Below are 16,795 nucleotides of genomic sequence, written 5' to 3' on the forward strand. Positions count from 1 at the left end.
GACAGGGAGAGGAGGAGGGAGCCCCACGGTGATGTCACTGGGCGCGGCCTGGACTCCCGGAAGTAAGAACAGGATACCTGTCAAAGACAGGTATCCTGTCCCCCCTCCCCCCAAAAGGTGCCAATTGTAGCACCGGAGGGGGAGAGGAGACAAATGAGTGGAAGTTCCACTTTTGGGTGGAATTCTGCTTTAAGGTGAAAAACCTTGAGACTTTACAATCACTTTAAGTATCTGTGAACCCTTAGCTCATAACCAACCCACTCAGTTTAAAATATAAATGAAAGGTAAAACATTTGTGCATATATTTAAAAAAACAAAACAACATAAATGTTATCATATGACCTCTATTCTCAGCTGCATAGGGGGCTTACAGAGCTTGAGGGTGGAGACTTAGGGGGCGTGTCTTTCCAGTGAATGGCTGTGCAAGGGGGTCTGACAATTGGAGGACAAGCAGGCTGTGATCCCAGCACAGTTGGAAAACTGACCATGACCGCTGGGATGGATGTGCTTCTATGCATAGCATGGTCAGTTTGAAATATGAGAACAAAAGGACTGGCAGGATCACCAGGGATTTTACAGAAATTAACAAAGAAAACGGGATACTTTTGAAAATAAGTGCATAGTACAACGGACACATATCAGGAATATAAAATGTTGGGATAGCAAACACTTTAATCTAGAACCAAAGAACAGTGACAACAGATAAAGAATGTGTCCATTAAGTCTGCCCCAGTTTTTAAAATGATTTATTTGTACATCATTTTGCTTTTTTTGACTGGTCAACCTACATCTATGGGTAGTCAGCTCGCTGCAGGTGACATAACGGGCGATCTGATGGGAAATGTTACACTATAACTATGTACAAACTCAGCCACCATTTTCCACGCTGGGTGGGTTAGGCCCAACACAGCTCTGCAGTGGAGGATTACCCCGATGGTGTCTGCATGGGAACAATAATTGATGATTAATGGCAGGGGAGTTGCTAGGTGGCAAAAAGACCAGAGGCTTCAGCCCGAAGTCCGGGGGGGGGGGGGTTGGGTCTGCGGCAGCACTGGGCATTTTGGCTGGGCGGTGGGGTTGTGTGGTGTGGGTTAAGCTTACTTGCTGGCTGGCTTACCGGTGCCCATCAATGCTGACCACTAAACTCACCTGCCTGCCACACTGACCACCTACCTGACACACACTGACCTACCTACCAGACACACACTGACCAGACATACATACACTGCCATGCACTGACCTACCTGACATGCACTGGTCTACTGTACCTGACATGCACTGACCTACCTGACATACATACATTCGCTGACCTACTCTGATCTACCTGACCAGGAGACTTCATGTGTTCTGCAGCAACAGTTCAGCCGTGGTATGCAGTGTGCGCCCATCATCGCAGCAGGGAGGAGGAGAGCCGAGTGGCGATCTCACACGGTGGCTGCATTGTAATTCCCGACTTCTGGAGACTGCAGTGCCTATGATGGATGTCACACATCCCGCGGTCCCACCGTTGGACCAGTGGGACGTCCATCAGCGCTGCAAGCTCCAGAAGGCGGGACCTGCTATGTGACTCGACCGCACTAGGCGGCGCTTGGGATAAGATTGGCCCCCGCTTGGCGGTGCTTGGGGCTATAAATAGAACGGTGCACACTTGAGATTCTGGGCTTTTTGGGACCCACTTGGGACTTTGTCTGGCTTGATCATTACCTTGCAAATTAGCTTGTAATTTTGATGAAGAGATATCCCTGCATCTCTGGATGTGCCGTGGACACTGTCCCTTGTTTGTTTCTTGATGATAGTAATAAAATGCCCCAAGCGCCCGAAGAAGCGTTTTTGAGCACGTGTAATACGTAGAGCTGAGCTGAATCACGCCACACCGCCTTTCATACTCCACGATACTATAGTATTTCATGGAGATTGCTTCTTGGTTTTTTATTACTAAGTAGTCTATTACTTTTGATCTATAAATGGTGTGTTTTATGTTTCAAGGCAACATTGTGAATAGTCAATGATTTTAATATTGTTTCAAATGTGTTTTTTGTAAATAATACATTTATATACCTTTTTAAACTACAAAGTTAGTGTTGTGCCTATAAAGTCCATCATCCAAATTCAAATATATCGGGACGTGGCATATATGTACCTATTTCTCGTATCCACAGTACCACTCTGTGATGATGTGAATTTAATCTGTCTATGGACAGACTCAGCTACACTCAGCTTATTATTACACAAGCTTTGGATTCCCTTACACCTGTTTATGAAAAGGTTTAAATAATTTTACTGCCAACTCCCTCATTTTAAAGAAAATGACAAGATCCCCTCGGGCAGCCTACATGGTGACTTTTAAATGGTTAAAAAATGATACCTGAGCCGCCACACCTATAGCCTCAGGAAAGTCATATTTAACATTTAGGTTATTTAATGAGCGTTACCGGTTCTCCTACATCTCTGGGAAATAAAAGAAGACAGAAATCGCAACAGACGTTACATTTTACCTCCATATGATGATGTTATCAGAGGACAGCTGAAGTTTAATCTGCCTACATTTTGCCCTCCGTGCCCAAAATGCAAATACATTGTTAAAGCGTTTTTTTTTTTTTAAAGTCAGCAGCTACAAATACTGTAGCTGCTGACTTTTAAAATAAGAACACTTACCTGTCCCAGGGTCCAGCGATGTCGGCACCCGAGAACGAACCATCTCTCGGTCCTCGGGTGCTGCCGCCACCATCTTCAGTATGGGAATCAGGAAATTAATTATTGCGGCTTCACTTCCCGGTTCCCTACTGCACATGCACGAGTCATGCAGGGCAATCTAAATGGTCCCTGCTGTCTCTGGGACCTGTGTGTATCCCAGCAGACAGCGCGGCAGGACGGGAAGAGGCATAGACTCCCTTGGGAGTCAATGCCCAGAATTGGGTGCAAATACCTGTCTTAGACAGGTATCTGCACCCCCCTCCCCCCTGAAAGGTGCCAACTATGACACCGGAGGGGGGGAGGGTTTCAAAAAGCGGAGGTTCAATTTTGGACCCAGTGATGACATCATTGGGTCTCTCTGCTTATCTACACAATGCAGACAAGCCATGGCTGGATGGAAGAGTAGGCAGGATGTTGTACATAGCTTCCTGAAAATATCATAAAAATCCTAATGGAGTGGGTTGTCTCTTGGGAGAAATTAATATATTTCGAAATGCCTTGATGGGTTGTGGGGATTGCAGTGGGTGGTCAGTGGACATATTTGCTGTGAGTGCTGGAGGAGAGTCGGGATCGCATCTGGGGGAGAGTCAGAATCGCATCTGGGGGAAGAGGAGATCAAAGCTGAAAGAGAGTGAGAGGGGATTGCAGCGAGAGCCTGGTGGATATCGCTCTATTGCGTTGGCAGACAGGATGGCTCTAGAGAAGGCAGCACCTCGAGGAGGCAAGTGCAGCAGGAGTTGGGGGGATGCAGCAGACAGTTGTAGTGGTCGCACTAGTACAGAGGGAGAAGTGACTAGGCCCGGAATGGCCATAGGGTCATGGGGCAGCATAACAAGAGCTGGAGTTCGACCTACAGGTAAGCCTTAATCTAGGCTTACCTGTAGGTCAAAGTGGTTTGTAAGGGTTTACAACTTTAATCAGCCACAGAACCTGTGTGTGTGTTCGGTTTTAAAGGGACTTTGTATGAAAATTCTCGTACGACGCAGGCTTTTTTTTCTGTTGTCTATTGTTTCTGATCATGTGCAGTCTCTCTTTTCAGATTTTTCTTGTATGAAAATTGCACAAAAACGGTACACATTAACTGCTTCAGATCCACGCTATAGCCGAATGACGGTTGCAGCGCGAATGTGCTTTGCCGGGAGTACGTCTATTGACGTCCTCCCCTTTGCAAGCTCGCCACTCCCACTAAAGGGGGGCGCTCGATGCGCTCTGTGATCACCTGAGTTAATGAGACTCCGGTGATCACAGATCCGTGTAAGGGGCCAATCCCAGTCCCTTACCACGTGATCAGCTGTCAGCCAATGACAGCTGATCACGTGATGTAAACAGAAGATCGGTAATCGTTTTTTTTCTTCTCACGCTGACAGCGCGAGGAGAAAAGGAAGAGCCTCATATGTGCCCACCAGTACCGCCTGCCAGTGCCACGAATCAGTGCCTACAGTACGTAAGTGCCAGTAATCAGTGCCACCTATCAGTGCCCATAAGTGTAACCTATCAGTGCCCACCAGTGGTGCCAATCAGTGCATCATCAGTACCACCTAGCATTGCTGCCTATAAGTGTCACCTATCAGTGCCAAACAATGCCCATCACTGCCACCCATCAGTGCCCTTCAGTGTCGCCCATCAGTGCCCACCAATGCCACCTATCAGTGCCCACCAGTGCCGCCCTATCGTTGCCTATCAGTGCAGCCTCATCAGATTACATCAATGAAGGAGAAAAATTACCTGTTTGCAAAATGTATTAACAAAATATATAACGGTTTTGTATTTTTTTTTTTTAAATGCGGCCTTTTTTAATTTTTTTTTAACAAAAACTAAAAAACCCAGAGGTGATCAAATACCACCAAAAGAAAGCTCCATTTGTAGGAAAAAATGATAAAAATTTCATTTGGGTACAGTGTTGTATGACCGCGCAATTGTCATTCAAAGAGCGACAGCGTTAGAAGCTGAAAATTGGTCTGGGCAGGAGGGGGGTTTAGGTGCCCAGTAAGCAAGTGGTTAAACGAAAATCGTTCGTTCTGTTCCCATACGAGAAAAATTTTGAAATTTGTCCCTTTGGGAATTTTCATACGAAAAGTCAGAATTGGCGTTCGAAAATCGTCTACACACTGTACGAAAATTCTTTGGGTGAAAATGTTCACCTGAATTTCTTATAGTTAATGTGTACGAGCCTTTACAGTGGCTTCTAATGCACACATAGTCATACATTGGGATAAAAGCAGCGCCCCCTACCTTCTTATTTTGAAAGGGACTTTTTCTGGTCACCTATGAGAGTAATGCCACGTACACACGATCGGAATTCTCATTGGAAAAAGCTCTGATGGTTTTCCCGATGGAACTCCACTCAAGATGTCTTGTCTACACACGGTCACACCAAATTCCTATCTTTTATAACGCGGTGACGTACAACACGTACGACGGGACTAGAAAAGGGAGTTCAATAGCCAGTAGCCAATAGTTTCTGTCTTGTAGTTGAATCTGAGCACAAAAACACGATCGGAATTTCCGATAGAACGTTTTTCCATCGGGAAAATTGAGAACATGCTATCAATTTTTGGCTGGCGGAAATTCGGACAGCTAAATTCCGATAGAGCATACACACGGTCGCATTTTCCGATGAAAAGCTCTCATCACTCTTTTTCTGGCTGGAATTCCGATCGTGTGTACGCGGCATAACACGTTCCTGAAAGTTTGGGGCTCTTGGTTACACGCACCCTCCTCAGCTATGTCTGTCTTTGTAAGGGGATCATCCCTAAAGTAAGAATAGATCCCCACACTAGCTATACTAGCTATATCTTCATAAGGGCAACACCTGAAGTAGCTGAAATAGTCGCATTCCGGAGATTATCTCCGATTTCCTTCTAATTGTTTTTCACCCGGTTACTGCTCAGTGGGTACCTCTGCATACTGACCTCTACTACTTATGTCTTCACCACCTACCTCTGTGACCGTGTTGTATATTGGTGTCTCTCCGAACCTCTTCCCCTTTCCTCCTCTTGTTTATAGACTAAGTCTAAGTTCACACTAGCCAATGCTCTGAAAAGTGATCTGCAGCAGATCGCTTTTCAAAGTGCAACTAAGCAGCCACTGTCAGGCGCTCCTGCCGCCTCCTAAATGTCTGATTTTTATATTTATAATGGGGTTAAACCGCCATTTTGCCCCCCCCCCCCATTGACTTGAATGGCTGAGTTTGCCAGGTGGTACTGCCCATCAACTAAGCTTGTTGTGTTAAATTGTCCACCAAGCAAAACATCAAGGTATTGGCATGATAAGAGCCTCCTCTGGCTGTTCAGCCTTTACATCTGTGGCTCAGGTGACTGATCTTACCACCTCCGGCCACCCATGTGAAAGAATCCTACAGCTGGCCATACACTGGGAAATTGTCAAACAAACGTTCATAGGAAAATCTGTATGAACATTTGTTCAAAAATTCTCTCTACATTCAATGTCTTGATGAATTCACTCGTGGCCACTTATTACAATTAGAAAAAAAGAGGGTTAACCTTAAGCTACCTAGAGGGTTCTTTACTGTAATGCCGCGTACACACGACCAGACTTTCCGGCAGACTAGGTCTGACGGACTTTCCGAACGAACGGACTTGGCCACAAACGAATGGACTAAGTCAGTTCGAAAGTCCATTTATTTTGAACGTGATGATGTAAACCGGACTAAACAAGGAAGTTCAATAGCCAGTAGCCAATAGCTGCCCTTGCGTCATATTTGGTCCGTCAGACCAGCACACAGACAAACGGTTTTCCTGATTTTTAGTCCGTTGGAATTGAGTCCGTTGGATAGATTTGAAACATGTTCTATTTCTAGATCCGTCAGATTTTTTTTTTTTCAAAAAACTATCGGCCCAGCCCACTCACGATCGGATTGTCCGACGGACTAATCCCGCCGGACCTAGTCTGCCAGAAAGTCCGGTCATGGGTACGCAGCATAAGAGTGGCAAGGATGTGGAATTCCCTTCCACAGGCGGTGGTCTCAGCGGGGGGCATCAATAGTTTCAAGAAACTATTAGATAAGCACCTTAATGACCGCAACATACAGGGATATACAATGTAATACTGACATATAATCGCACACATAGGTTGGACTTGATGGACTTGTGTCTTTTTTCAACCTCACCTAACTATGTAACTAATTTCAAAGTAGTTAAAAATGTTTTCATTTGCATTTAACATTCGATTTTGGAATGAATTACCTTTCCCCAACAAAAACCTCATTCACTTCTAGAGGTTTGTTGGTTCAAGAATAATTGATCATCCTGATCTTTCCCATTTACTCATTGCTGCATTGGAAAATGAATGCCAATTGGACCCCACTGATGATTAGTAAATTGAATGAACAATTGTGCCTGTGTGGAGACCCCTCGGTTTGGCTCTTTAAATAGGAACTGCAGTCTACTCACATAATTTGTAATAAAAACATCTTTGCCGTTCTGAAGCTTCCCTCCAACCACATATTGCATATTATTTTATATATACTGTTATTCTGTACTTGCCAAATATGCTGCGGAAATCTCTCTCCACTGAGTCTGGCCTCATCCATTTTAACTGTGGGCAGCATAAGCTGCTGCCTGTTCACTTCCTGGATTTACACATGACACACCTCCAGCTCCGCAGCCCTCATTAGCCCTCTTAGGACTCCTGCCCCCCCACCTACCTGGCAAACTCTCACGAGAGTGAGAGGGAGAGCTGTATATGATGTCATAAGCCTAGGCTTTTTTCCAGACAAGAAATAAGTGGGCTGTATAAGGTATTTACTGGCAGAAAAAAATATTTTACTATCCAAAGTTAAAACAACAAGGGCAGAAGATTTAATAGATGGAAAGATGAAAAAATGACTGACGGTCAGCTTTAACTGTTCTTTCATTACCATGAACCTTAGGCCGCGTACACACGGGCGGATTGTCTGCCCAACTAAGTTCGTCAGACAATCCGACAGACAGTCCGTTCAACTTTTGAATGAACGGACTTGACCACACACGATGAGCAGACAGTCCGCTGAAAACTTGCGCGATGACGTGTACAGCGCGTATGATGGGACTAGAAAAACGACGTCCAATACACTGCAATGCAACCTTCGGCCGTGTAAATCCTTTCTGAGCATGCGCCATACTTAGTCCGTCCAACTTGCCTACACACGAGCGGACTGTCCGCTGAAACCAAGTTTGGACGGACAAAACCAAGTTTCAGCGGACAAAATTACGGAAATTCCGAAAGACAAAGTCCGTCAGACTGTCCGCTGAAAAAGTCCGCTGAAGCCCACACACGAGCGGATTGTCCGCTGAAACACGGTTCAGCGGACTAAGTTGGGCAGACAATCCGCCCGTGTGTACGCGGCCATACAATGAGAATGATTACCGGGACTTTGTCACGTCTTTGTTATTTTATTTTTTACACTGAAAATAAATAAATAAATGGAATAAATTGAAAATTGTCTATACAAAAGACTTGTATATCACATTGTATCATAACCTAAAGATGTATTAAACCCAACACAAAAAATATTGCAGATTACTAATCATTAGGTGTGGTGGCTGCATCCGTTTTCATTTTTAGGATTTTTTCCCTCTGTTTTCTGATCAGTGATCTGACCTGTAACGCACCTCCTGTATTATGCCCTGTACACACAATCGTACTTTCCAACGGAAAATGTGTGATCGGATTGTGTTGTCGGAAAATCCGATCGTGTGTGGGCTCCATCTGACTTTTTCCATCAGAATTTCCGACACACAAAGTTTGAGAGCAGGATCTAAAATTTTCCGACAATTCCAATCGTGTGTAGACAATTCCGACGGACATAGTGCCACGCCAGCTCAGAATAAATTACGAGATAAAAGCTATTAGCTACTGGTCCATTTATAGTCCCATCGTACGTGTTCTACGTCCCCGCGTTCTGAACGATTGGGTTTTCCGACAACTTTGTGCTACTGTGTGTATGCAAGACAAGGTTGGGCCAAAATCCATCTGAAAAAATACGACCGATTTTGTCGTCGGAATGTCCAACCCTGTGTACAGGGTAATTGAGTGCCTCCACTCTGGATGAAAGAGCACAGCGTTATCAGTCCGGGGGGGGGGGGGAGTGTTAGATGGACTTGCAGATTTAAATACACTAACAAACCAAAGCTGAACTCCAGTTAACACTTTGTAAGCAGTTACAGCAAACAGTTGTTTTTCCTTTTGGGATAAAGGATTACATAAAAGAATAAAAGCTGATCATTGTAAGCACCCAATGTCAGTGTTTAATGGTTTGTCTCAGGTCTCTAACTGCTACATCTGCAGAATATCTTGTCCTGTATAAAAACAACAGACTTGCTGGCATGATCAACCAGGTGAAAATGATGGGGAAAAAAAGTCTAAAAAAAGTCTAAAAAAGAAAACCAATGCAGCCACCACATCTAATGCCTTGTACACATGGTTGGAAATTCCGACGGGAAAAGTCCAATCGGATTATGTTGTCGGAAAATCCGATTGTGTGTGCGCTCTAGCGTGCTTTTTCTGTCGCAATTTCCAACGGAAAAAATTTCAGAGCGGGACCTAAAATTTTCCGATAACAAAATCCGATCTGACTTTTTCCGATCGCGTGTATAGAATTCCGATGCACAAAGTGCCACGCATGCTCAGAATAAATTTGGGGATGAAAGCTATTGGCTACTGGCCTCTATGTAGTCCCATCGTACGTTTTGTATGTCACCTCGTTCCGAATGTTCGGATTTTCTGACAACTTTGTGCAACTGTGTGCATGCAAGACAAGCTTCGGACAAAATCTGACGGATTTTGTGGTCGGAATGTCTGACCGTGTGTATGGGGCATAAGAATTGGTAAGCTGCAATGTAATACATTTTTACTTTTGGGTTTAATGCAGCTTTAAAATCCAAAATATTTTCCAGAAGGAGGATTTTGCATTTTATTTCATTGCTGCTCACTATACAGTCCCATAAAAGAACTACAAGGACTGAAGGATGATATAGAAGTCCTTTGTACAGATGACTGTTGGTATATTTCATGGTGACCTGGCCTGCTGACTGGTCCCCCTTGTAGGGACATCAATGAGGGACTCCAGGTATGGCTCAGTAAAGTATGACCAGTCTGTCATTATGGTTGTCTACTTACACAAGGAGAAGGTAGCGTAGAATCCTTTGGCCTGGACAGAAGAGTCGCTATGAAAGTGAACCATCAGAGAACCGCTAGAGGATGTAAAGCTCAGCTTAGGAAGGACTCCGCATGTTCTCTTCTTCTTCTGTCCATCTTGGAAGAGGAGATAGTCATAGGAGCAGCCTTTGGACAATTCCAGGCTGAACGGAGCAATGCGTACCGTCATCTGTGACAAAACATTCAAGGTGAACCCCAGGCAGATAGAAAAGACATAAAGCTCTTTAATCATTAATGCATTACTAAATATATTTTTCAACTACCAGCAGTGTAAGTCCTTAAATGTGACCTGGTATCAGTCTCATGCAGTCCAAGTACAGCAGGGCTGGAGTTCTGAGAGAAAGGTGCAGTACAAGGAGCCAATCAGGTTATGTGCTGACAAGAAGCACGCTGATAGGAGGATAAAGCAGAGTGACAGGGAGATGTGCTCAGTGTACTGATTCTCCTTTGAATGTCTATCCTTAAATTATTATCTTGCAAGAAAAGGAGACCTCCAAAACGGGGGCAGCAAAAACTTTACAGTATAGTGCTCACCCCCTGAAAGGGCCGCTGATTTGGCCCGGGTTTGCTTTCCAGTTCAGGGTGGTAGAACCAGGCACATGGCAACAGTCACTCTTTAAGTTTCTATAAATAGTCTAGGGCAGTGATGGCGAAACTTGGCACCCCAGATATTTTGGAACTACATTTCCCATGATGCTCATGCACTCTGCAGTGTTTTCACCTAGTTAAGGGGTAGGAGCTTAGGAACCCAGTTTAGAAATTAGCAGGCGCGGAATCTATTTTCAGTTTTCACTCTGCGGTGTAGATGAGCATCCTGGGAAATGTAGTTCCAAAACATCTGGGGTGCCAAGGTTCACCATCACTGGTCTAGGGATTACTATTCTTTAAAATGTATTGCTGAATAACTGGGATCAGGGCTGGTGCTACCACTAGGTAAACTGGGCAGCTGCCTAGGGCGCACTGCTGCCTAGGGGCACCCAGCCACTGGTGTTCCTACTCTCTTCTCTCTGCAACAAGCAACTAAGTCTCAGCATCAGCAGGTAGCCGCCGCTCCATTGAGCGCTGGTGAGGCTGCATTGATGGGCGCTGGTAGGCTGCATTTGATGGGCACTGGTTGGGCTGCATTTGATGGGCACTGGCGAGGCTGAATTAATGGGCGCTGGTGAGGCTGCATTTGATGGGCACTGGTGAGACTCCATTTGATGGGCACTGGTGAGACTGCATTGATGGGCACTGGTAGGCTGCATTAATGGGCGCTTCATTGAAAAAAAAAGTCTCTGTGTTTTTATTACTTTTTGACACTTTTTTGGATGAATTGGAAGGGGTACATAGTACCCCATACTCATTCACATGAGGGGGGCTGGGATCTGGGGGCTCCCTTGTTAAAGGGGGCTTCCAGATTTCGATAAGCCCCCCCCCGCCCACATAACCCCACAATCACAGCCCAGGGTTGTGGGGAAAAAATCCTTGTCCCTATCAACATGGGGTCAAGGTGCTTTGGGGTGAGACAGACAAGGCAGACCCCCCCTGCCCCAAAGCACCCCCCCATGTTGAGGACATGTGGCCTAGTATGGTTCAGGAGGGGGTGCTCACTCATCCTTCCCCTTTCCTGACCTGCCAGGTTGCTTGCTCGGAAAAGGGTCTGGTATTTTGGGGGAGACACGCTTACACGCTTTTTTTTTTTTTTGATTTTGGCATGGAGTTCCCCTTGAATTTCAATACCAGACCAAGAAGGGGGGATCCCACACTGTTTTTTTCTTTCTTTTTTTTCTCAATAGCTGGATGCCGGCAATTGCAACGGGTGCACATTGTATACCACCTGTCTAACCTGGTGACCACTGTTTGCTCTTTTTTTTCTCTAAGAATTGGCAAAAAAAAGGTATCAAAAACCATTTTTTTTTTGGGAAGGGGGTGTCCGCTGAATGGCAATTTGGAAAAGTGGTCACCCTAGGCGTGAAGGAGTCCATATGTCCACCATATTTACCTTGTGCCCAGGAGGAGCAGATAACACCCATACACAGTCCATGGAATTGGGGTACAGAGCCGGAAAACCGGGAGAAGAGAAGTTTCCTGCTGAGCTGTTGAAGGATTCCCCACATTTTACTGCAATAGAGGAAAGGCACACAATGTGACAAGATACACAGGTCTAATAAAGCTGGCCATACACTAGTAGAATTTCTTAATTCTTCATTTTAACGTTTGTTCAATTTTGGAATTATTAGTAGGATACAATCCAATGTTTTGAATGCAGTGGTGAGAAAATTCGGGGAAGTAGGATGGAAAACATTTTTCGAACTAATGAATTTCTAACAGGGAAGGTGGATTTCATTCAGGAAACTCTATTCGTTCCAAAATGGAATTTCGAAGTCACTTCAAATGACATTTGTCAAGTCGTTAAACAGACTGAGAGTTTTTGGACGATTGTTTGCTTGAAAATTTACTAATATATTGCCAGCTTTAGTGTTCAGATCCATGTTAGGACTTCAGATCCATTGGATAGAGCTATGGAATAGGATGACATCAGAGAGAGTGTTTATACTCACTAGTATTGTAGATTGCTGTGAAGGTGACCTCTCCTCCTCTTCTGGTGGATTCAATTCTCACGAGCTTTCCAGAGGCAACGTGGCCAATCGGGCGCACCTTTCCACAGCTCCTGGGGATAAGAACCGGTGCCTCTCTGCTCATCCCATCATAGACAATCACAGAGGCCTGGCTGCAGGCCGGAGAAGACCGAACATCAAACTTCTCAAGCTGCAGGAAGACCTGGAGAAAAGAGGTGACCATTCAATCCTTTATATGGATACTCACTGTTATCTGTAGCAAGTTTTAAGCGGACCACATGTTACAATCTGATCGTACAATCTTTATACTATCTCATTTTAGCTGTTCATACATGTTTTCGTCCGATTGCACAATCTCCAGCAGACCTTTAGATTTACCAAAATGATTTATTTTGTCATTGACTCTAAAACTAAATGTGTGTGTAGCGCCGGCTCCTGAAGAGCATGCGCTATGTTTTTGAAATTTAAGGTTGCACCTGAACTGTAGTTTGGTTTGGGCACAATTATTCCAAATATTGACCTCAGCATCAGTCTGACTGGACTAGAGGGTGTTCAGCCTGACCACCGGGGGCACTGTCTCTTCTGGCAGGCATGGAACCACAGTCTGGTTGGGTGCTTTAAAGTGGTTGTAAACCCTTACAAACCACTTTGACCTACAGGTAAGCCTAGATTAAGGCTTACCTGTAGGTCCAAGAAATATCTCCTAAACCTATACGGTTTAGGAGATATTTGCCCGAAGACAGGCACCGCTGTCTACGGCGCATGTGCCGTAGACAGCGGCGCGCAAGCGCACTGAGCGTGGCATCTTTGATGATGAAGATGCCACGCGATGCTGCGCGTCTCGGCTCCCGTGCGCATGCGCGGGAGTGTTGTCATCATGGCTTCGCCGAATGACAGCGGCGGAGCTGCGAGACCCCACCGAGAAGATGGATGCGCCAGACTACAGGGGACAGCGGTGACTTCGCTGGCTCCTGTGTCAGGTAAGTATCACATAATGGGCTACTATGCGATGCATAGTAGTCCATTGTGCTTTACCTTTGCAGGGAATGAAAGAGGAAGTAAACTCATCAGGGTTTACTTCCTCTTTAAGGTTACTTTCTCTCTGAGCCCGCCCAGTGGGAGTGTCACTCTTGCTGTGGTATCTGGTAGAGGGTACTTAAGATGCGGATGTCACATGGTTCGGGGTTCTGGTTCAGAAAGTATGTTATGACTCAATGGTCCTGGTCCTCCAGACCAGCCCCCAGGAAGGCTATGGTCTGGGGTGCGGATCCACCCGACTTTATGTCTCGGGGCTGGCTAGCTCGAGGCAAGGAAACTAAAGAAAGGATTCCGAGGTGGTCTGGTGCCATCTCCGGTTGTGGAGAGGCCCAGCAACTTCATAGCTATCCAGGGGAGGACTCTTCAGAAGGCCACTTACAGGTTGGCTTCTTAGCAAGAGCCTGCTGAGGCTGAGGGACCAAAGTGAATCCAATCTCGTGGGTATCGCCAAACCGGCTGAAAGATCCAGGTATTACACGAGTGTTGTACAAGTTCTAGTTTCCTGCATGTTCTACAACAACGTCTGTGGCAGAGACTTGTTCCTGAGTAAGCACCTTGTTGGCTGCTAGGCGAGAGGGACTGTCCAACTTGAGTGAACATCCAGCTGTGAATGGCTATTCTCTGGATTTAGTCAAAGTAAGAGAGTTATTTATTATTGACTTTGACACTAATAGTACCTGAACTTGTCCTTCTAACCTTCTGATCCTATACTAAGAGACTGTTCGCTAACTAAGTTTTTTGCAAATAAAAATCCCTTAAGGGTCCTTTCACACGGGGCGGATCAGTGCTGATCCGCCCCGTGGATTTCCGCTTGCTCAGCGGGGATCGCCGGAGCAATCTCCGCTGAGCAGGAAGATGACAGGTCTGTCTCTGCACACTGCGCAGGGACGGACCTGTCACAGCGCTGCTCTCCCCGGTCCGTCGTCACACGATCCGATCCGATGACGGATGGAAAAATAGCTTTTTCCTCCGTCACACTTTTTTGGATCGGAGTGGGTCGGATGTAAGGGGACTTGTCACCGCTGACATCTGACGTCTATTGAGCATCCGTTCAGGTCCGCCTGAAAAACTGACAGGCAGACCTGAATGGATCGTCCGTGTGAAAGGGGCCTTAAACGGATCTGTCGTCAGTCTCTAAAGTTTTTGGGCCATCTACCTCGGGAGCCCCTAGACACAAATTGAGGTGAAGAAGGTAACGGTAAGCCCAATCAAACCAGCAGCTCCTTCGGGGGTTAGTGCTTCATGTGTGTGAGTTCAATGTTCCTTTAAAAAAAATACAATGTACATCCTCATTGATGGTGGCAACACTATTCCAGACAATCCTGCATCTTCTGTGTTGCCGCTCTCACTGAGCATTCTCCAATTTTTCCCAGGGAGGAAGCCACACACGTCTTCTTTTCTCCCCTCCTAGCTCCCTATTATGACACTTTTTAACTGCAGGGCAGCTCCAGCAACATGTTTAACAGCGGCTCCTTCAGAAAACCTTGATGTCAGATATGCAGCCGACCCAGGGCAAAGGAAGGGATTATCCCGCTGTGACATCTGCAGGACACGCCACAGCGCTGCAACTGAGTGCTGCTCAACTATCAGACAGTGAAGAGTGGAATTACATTGGGAAGATCATAAGACCACAAAATGAAATGAACATTCATGCCGTGAAACTGCGTGTACATTCAATCTGTGCAGATGGGGACAAAATCGATTGATATTAGACTATTTTCTCTCTGGTTCAAATGTTTTTTATGCACACAGAATAGATTCAAAATAGGTTCAAAACAATACCACAAATATGGCCATTAGATAGAGCCAATGATCATAGTAAATCATTTTTTATAATAAACAGCTCCAACTAGTGGCAATAATGCAGTATTTTCTAGATTCACTCTATTCCTTTTTAAAGTGGATGTAAACCCGCAAATGTTTTTATTTTTTTATTTTTATGTCATAATGTAGAGTATAAGATTTCCTATCATTTGAGTCCAGATTTGCCACAAAGAGTTAATCCAGCTCTGAGCAATCAACTTTTATTGTTCAGTGAGATAAATCAGGACAAACAGAGAAAAACGTTGTCAAATCCTCTCCCTTGCTGTGAGTGACAGGTGATTTACATATCTCTAAGACATGCATTATTTTTTAATTCCCTCCCACCCCTTTCTTCTGCTGCTCTGCAAGGATTGGCTGTTCCACACCTCGGCGTGATTTAGCATGCTGAAGTCATGTGGGGACTTTTCTGGGTTTTGACTGGATGTTAGTGATCATAGCAGAAGTTCAGTGTAAGAAATACACAGGAGAAAATGCATGTTGTAGAGGTGCATGTAGAGGTGGGCGGGGTGGGCGGGGAGTCTACTGAAATCACGACTCCACCCACTGAGCCCTGGAAAACAGACCCACCCACAGAATCTGCAGTTTTTCGGGTCTCATAGCAGACAGAGGGGAGACATTTGACAGATAAGTATACATGCAGGAGGCATGTATATCCGTCTAGGTAACCAATATTGCAGTAGTTTAGAAAGGATGAGAGTGGGTTTACATCAAATCTTAATTAATTGCATTTTCCCTGCACAGAGAATAGCCTTATAACATTTGATTTGGCCTCCATTCACAAAGACATGCAGTTTCATAGGCAGAATAGCTCTGCTGATTTTTTTTTTTTTTTTTACAAATACACCCAATCATTATTTATGGCTGTTTATGGTCAAAAATTGCTTACAATTGTACAAATGGGTTTACATCCACCTTCATTTATTTCCATTCAAGTAGGCATTGCACTACATAGTTACTGATAAAGCTAAAGATCTAAAGGAGAATTTTTCTCCAAACTATTAAAACCTAAAAAAAAAAAAAAAAAAAAAAAAAAAAAAAGCTTTAGCTGGAATTGACCTTTAAACTGATCAGTATTGGTAGGCACAGACAGGCATTGGGATGCATTTTCTGCCTTTTGCAGGTAAGTGAGTTCTGGTACAGAGTGGCGTTAAAGGAGAGTGAGCAATACTGAATTGTGAAATTTTTAGCCTTAACTAGGTGAAAAATACGTTTCATTCGTAAATCACATTATCCGTTACCTTTCCTTCTGGGATCCGGATCAGCCAGACACAAGTGGAGACATTTGGATGGAGTTTGGAGTCCCATGAGAATGCACCGCGGTGATCCGGCAGAAGGAAGCCGCACGTATCTAGAATAAAAGTACAGAAGCCTCGTTATGTCCAGAAATATACACAAGACTTCATCCACAGATCTTACCCAAAATATTAAAAATATTAAAAATATTCCGCTTCACATTCTGTGAATGGATCAGGAGCAGATGGATGACATTCCCGGAATGCAATGCTTTAGTGATAGTGGGA

At 44.9% G+C, this 16,795-nt stretch overlaps 1 protein-coding gene across 1 annotated transcript in view; it reads right to left on the minus strand.

Moving 5' to 3' along the window:
- The window catches only part of LOC143939584 (hatching enzyme 1.2-like), a 67,711-nt gene that overhangs the window by 14,646 nt on the left and 36,270 nt on the right, over positions 1 to 16,795 (minus strand). Inside the window, exons 9-12 of the mRNA XM_077460979.1 lie at positions 16,514 to 16,623; positions 12,396 to 12,615; positions 11,837 to 11,955; positions 9,814 to 10,021 (exon numbers count right to left, since the gene is read on the minus strand). Coding sequence (XP_077317105.1) covers positions 9,814 to 10,021; positions 11,837 to 11,955; positions 12,396 to 12,615; positions 16,514 to 16,623 — 657 coding nt within the window. The remainder of the gene's footprint in view (positions 1 to 9,813; positions 10,022 to 11,836; positions 11,956 to 12,395; positions 12,616 to 16,513; positions 16,624 to 16,795) is intronic.

Source organism: Lithobates pipiens, unplaced genomic scaffold, assembly GCF_037356315.1.
Source record: "Lithobates pipiens isolate NorthernLeopardFrog02 unplaced genomic scaffold, aLitPip1_a1.2 Scaffold_10, whole genome shotgun sequence".
Classification (NCBI taxonomy): domain Eukaryota; kingdom Metazoa; phylum Chordata; class Amphibia; order Anura; family Ranidae; genus Lithobates; species Lithobates pipiens.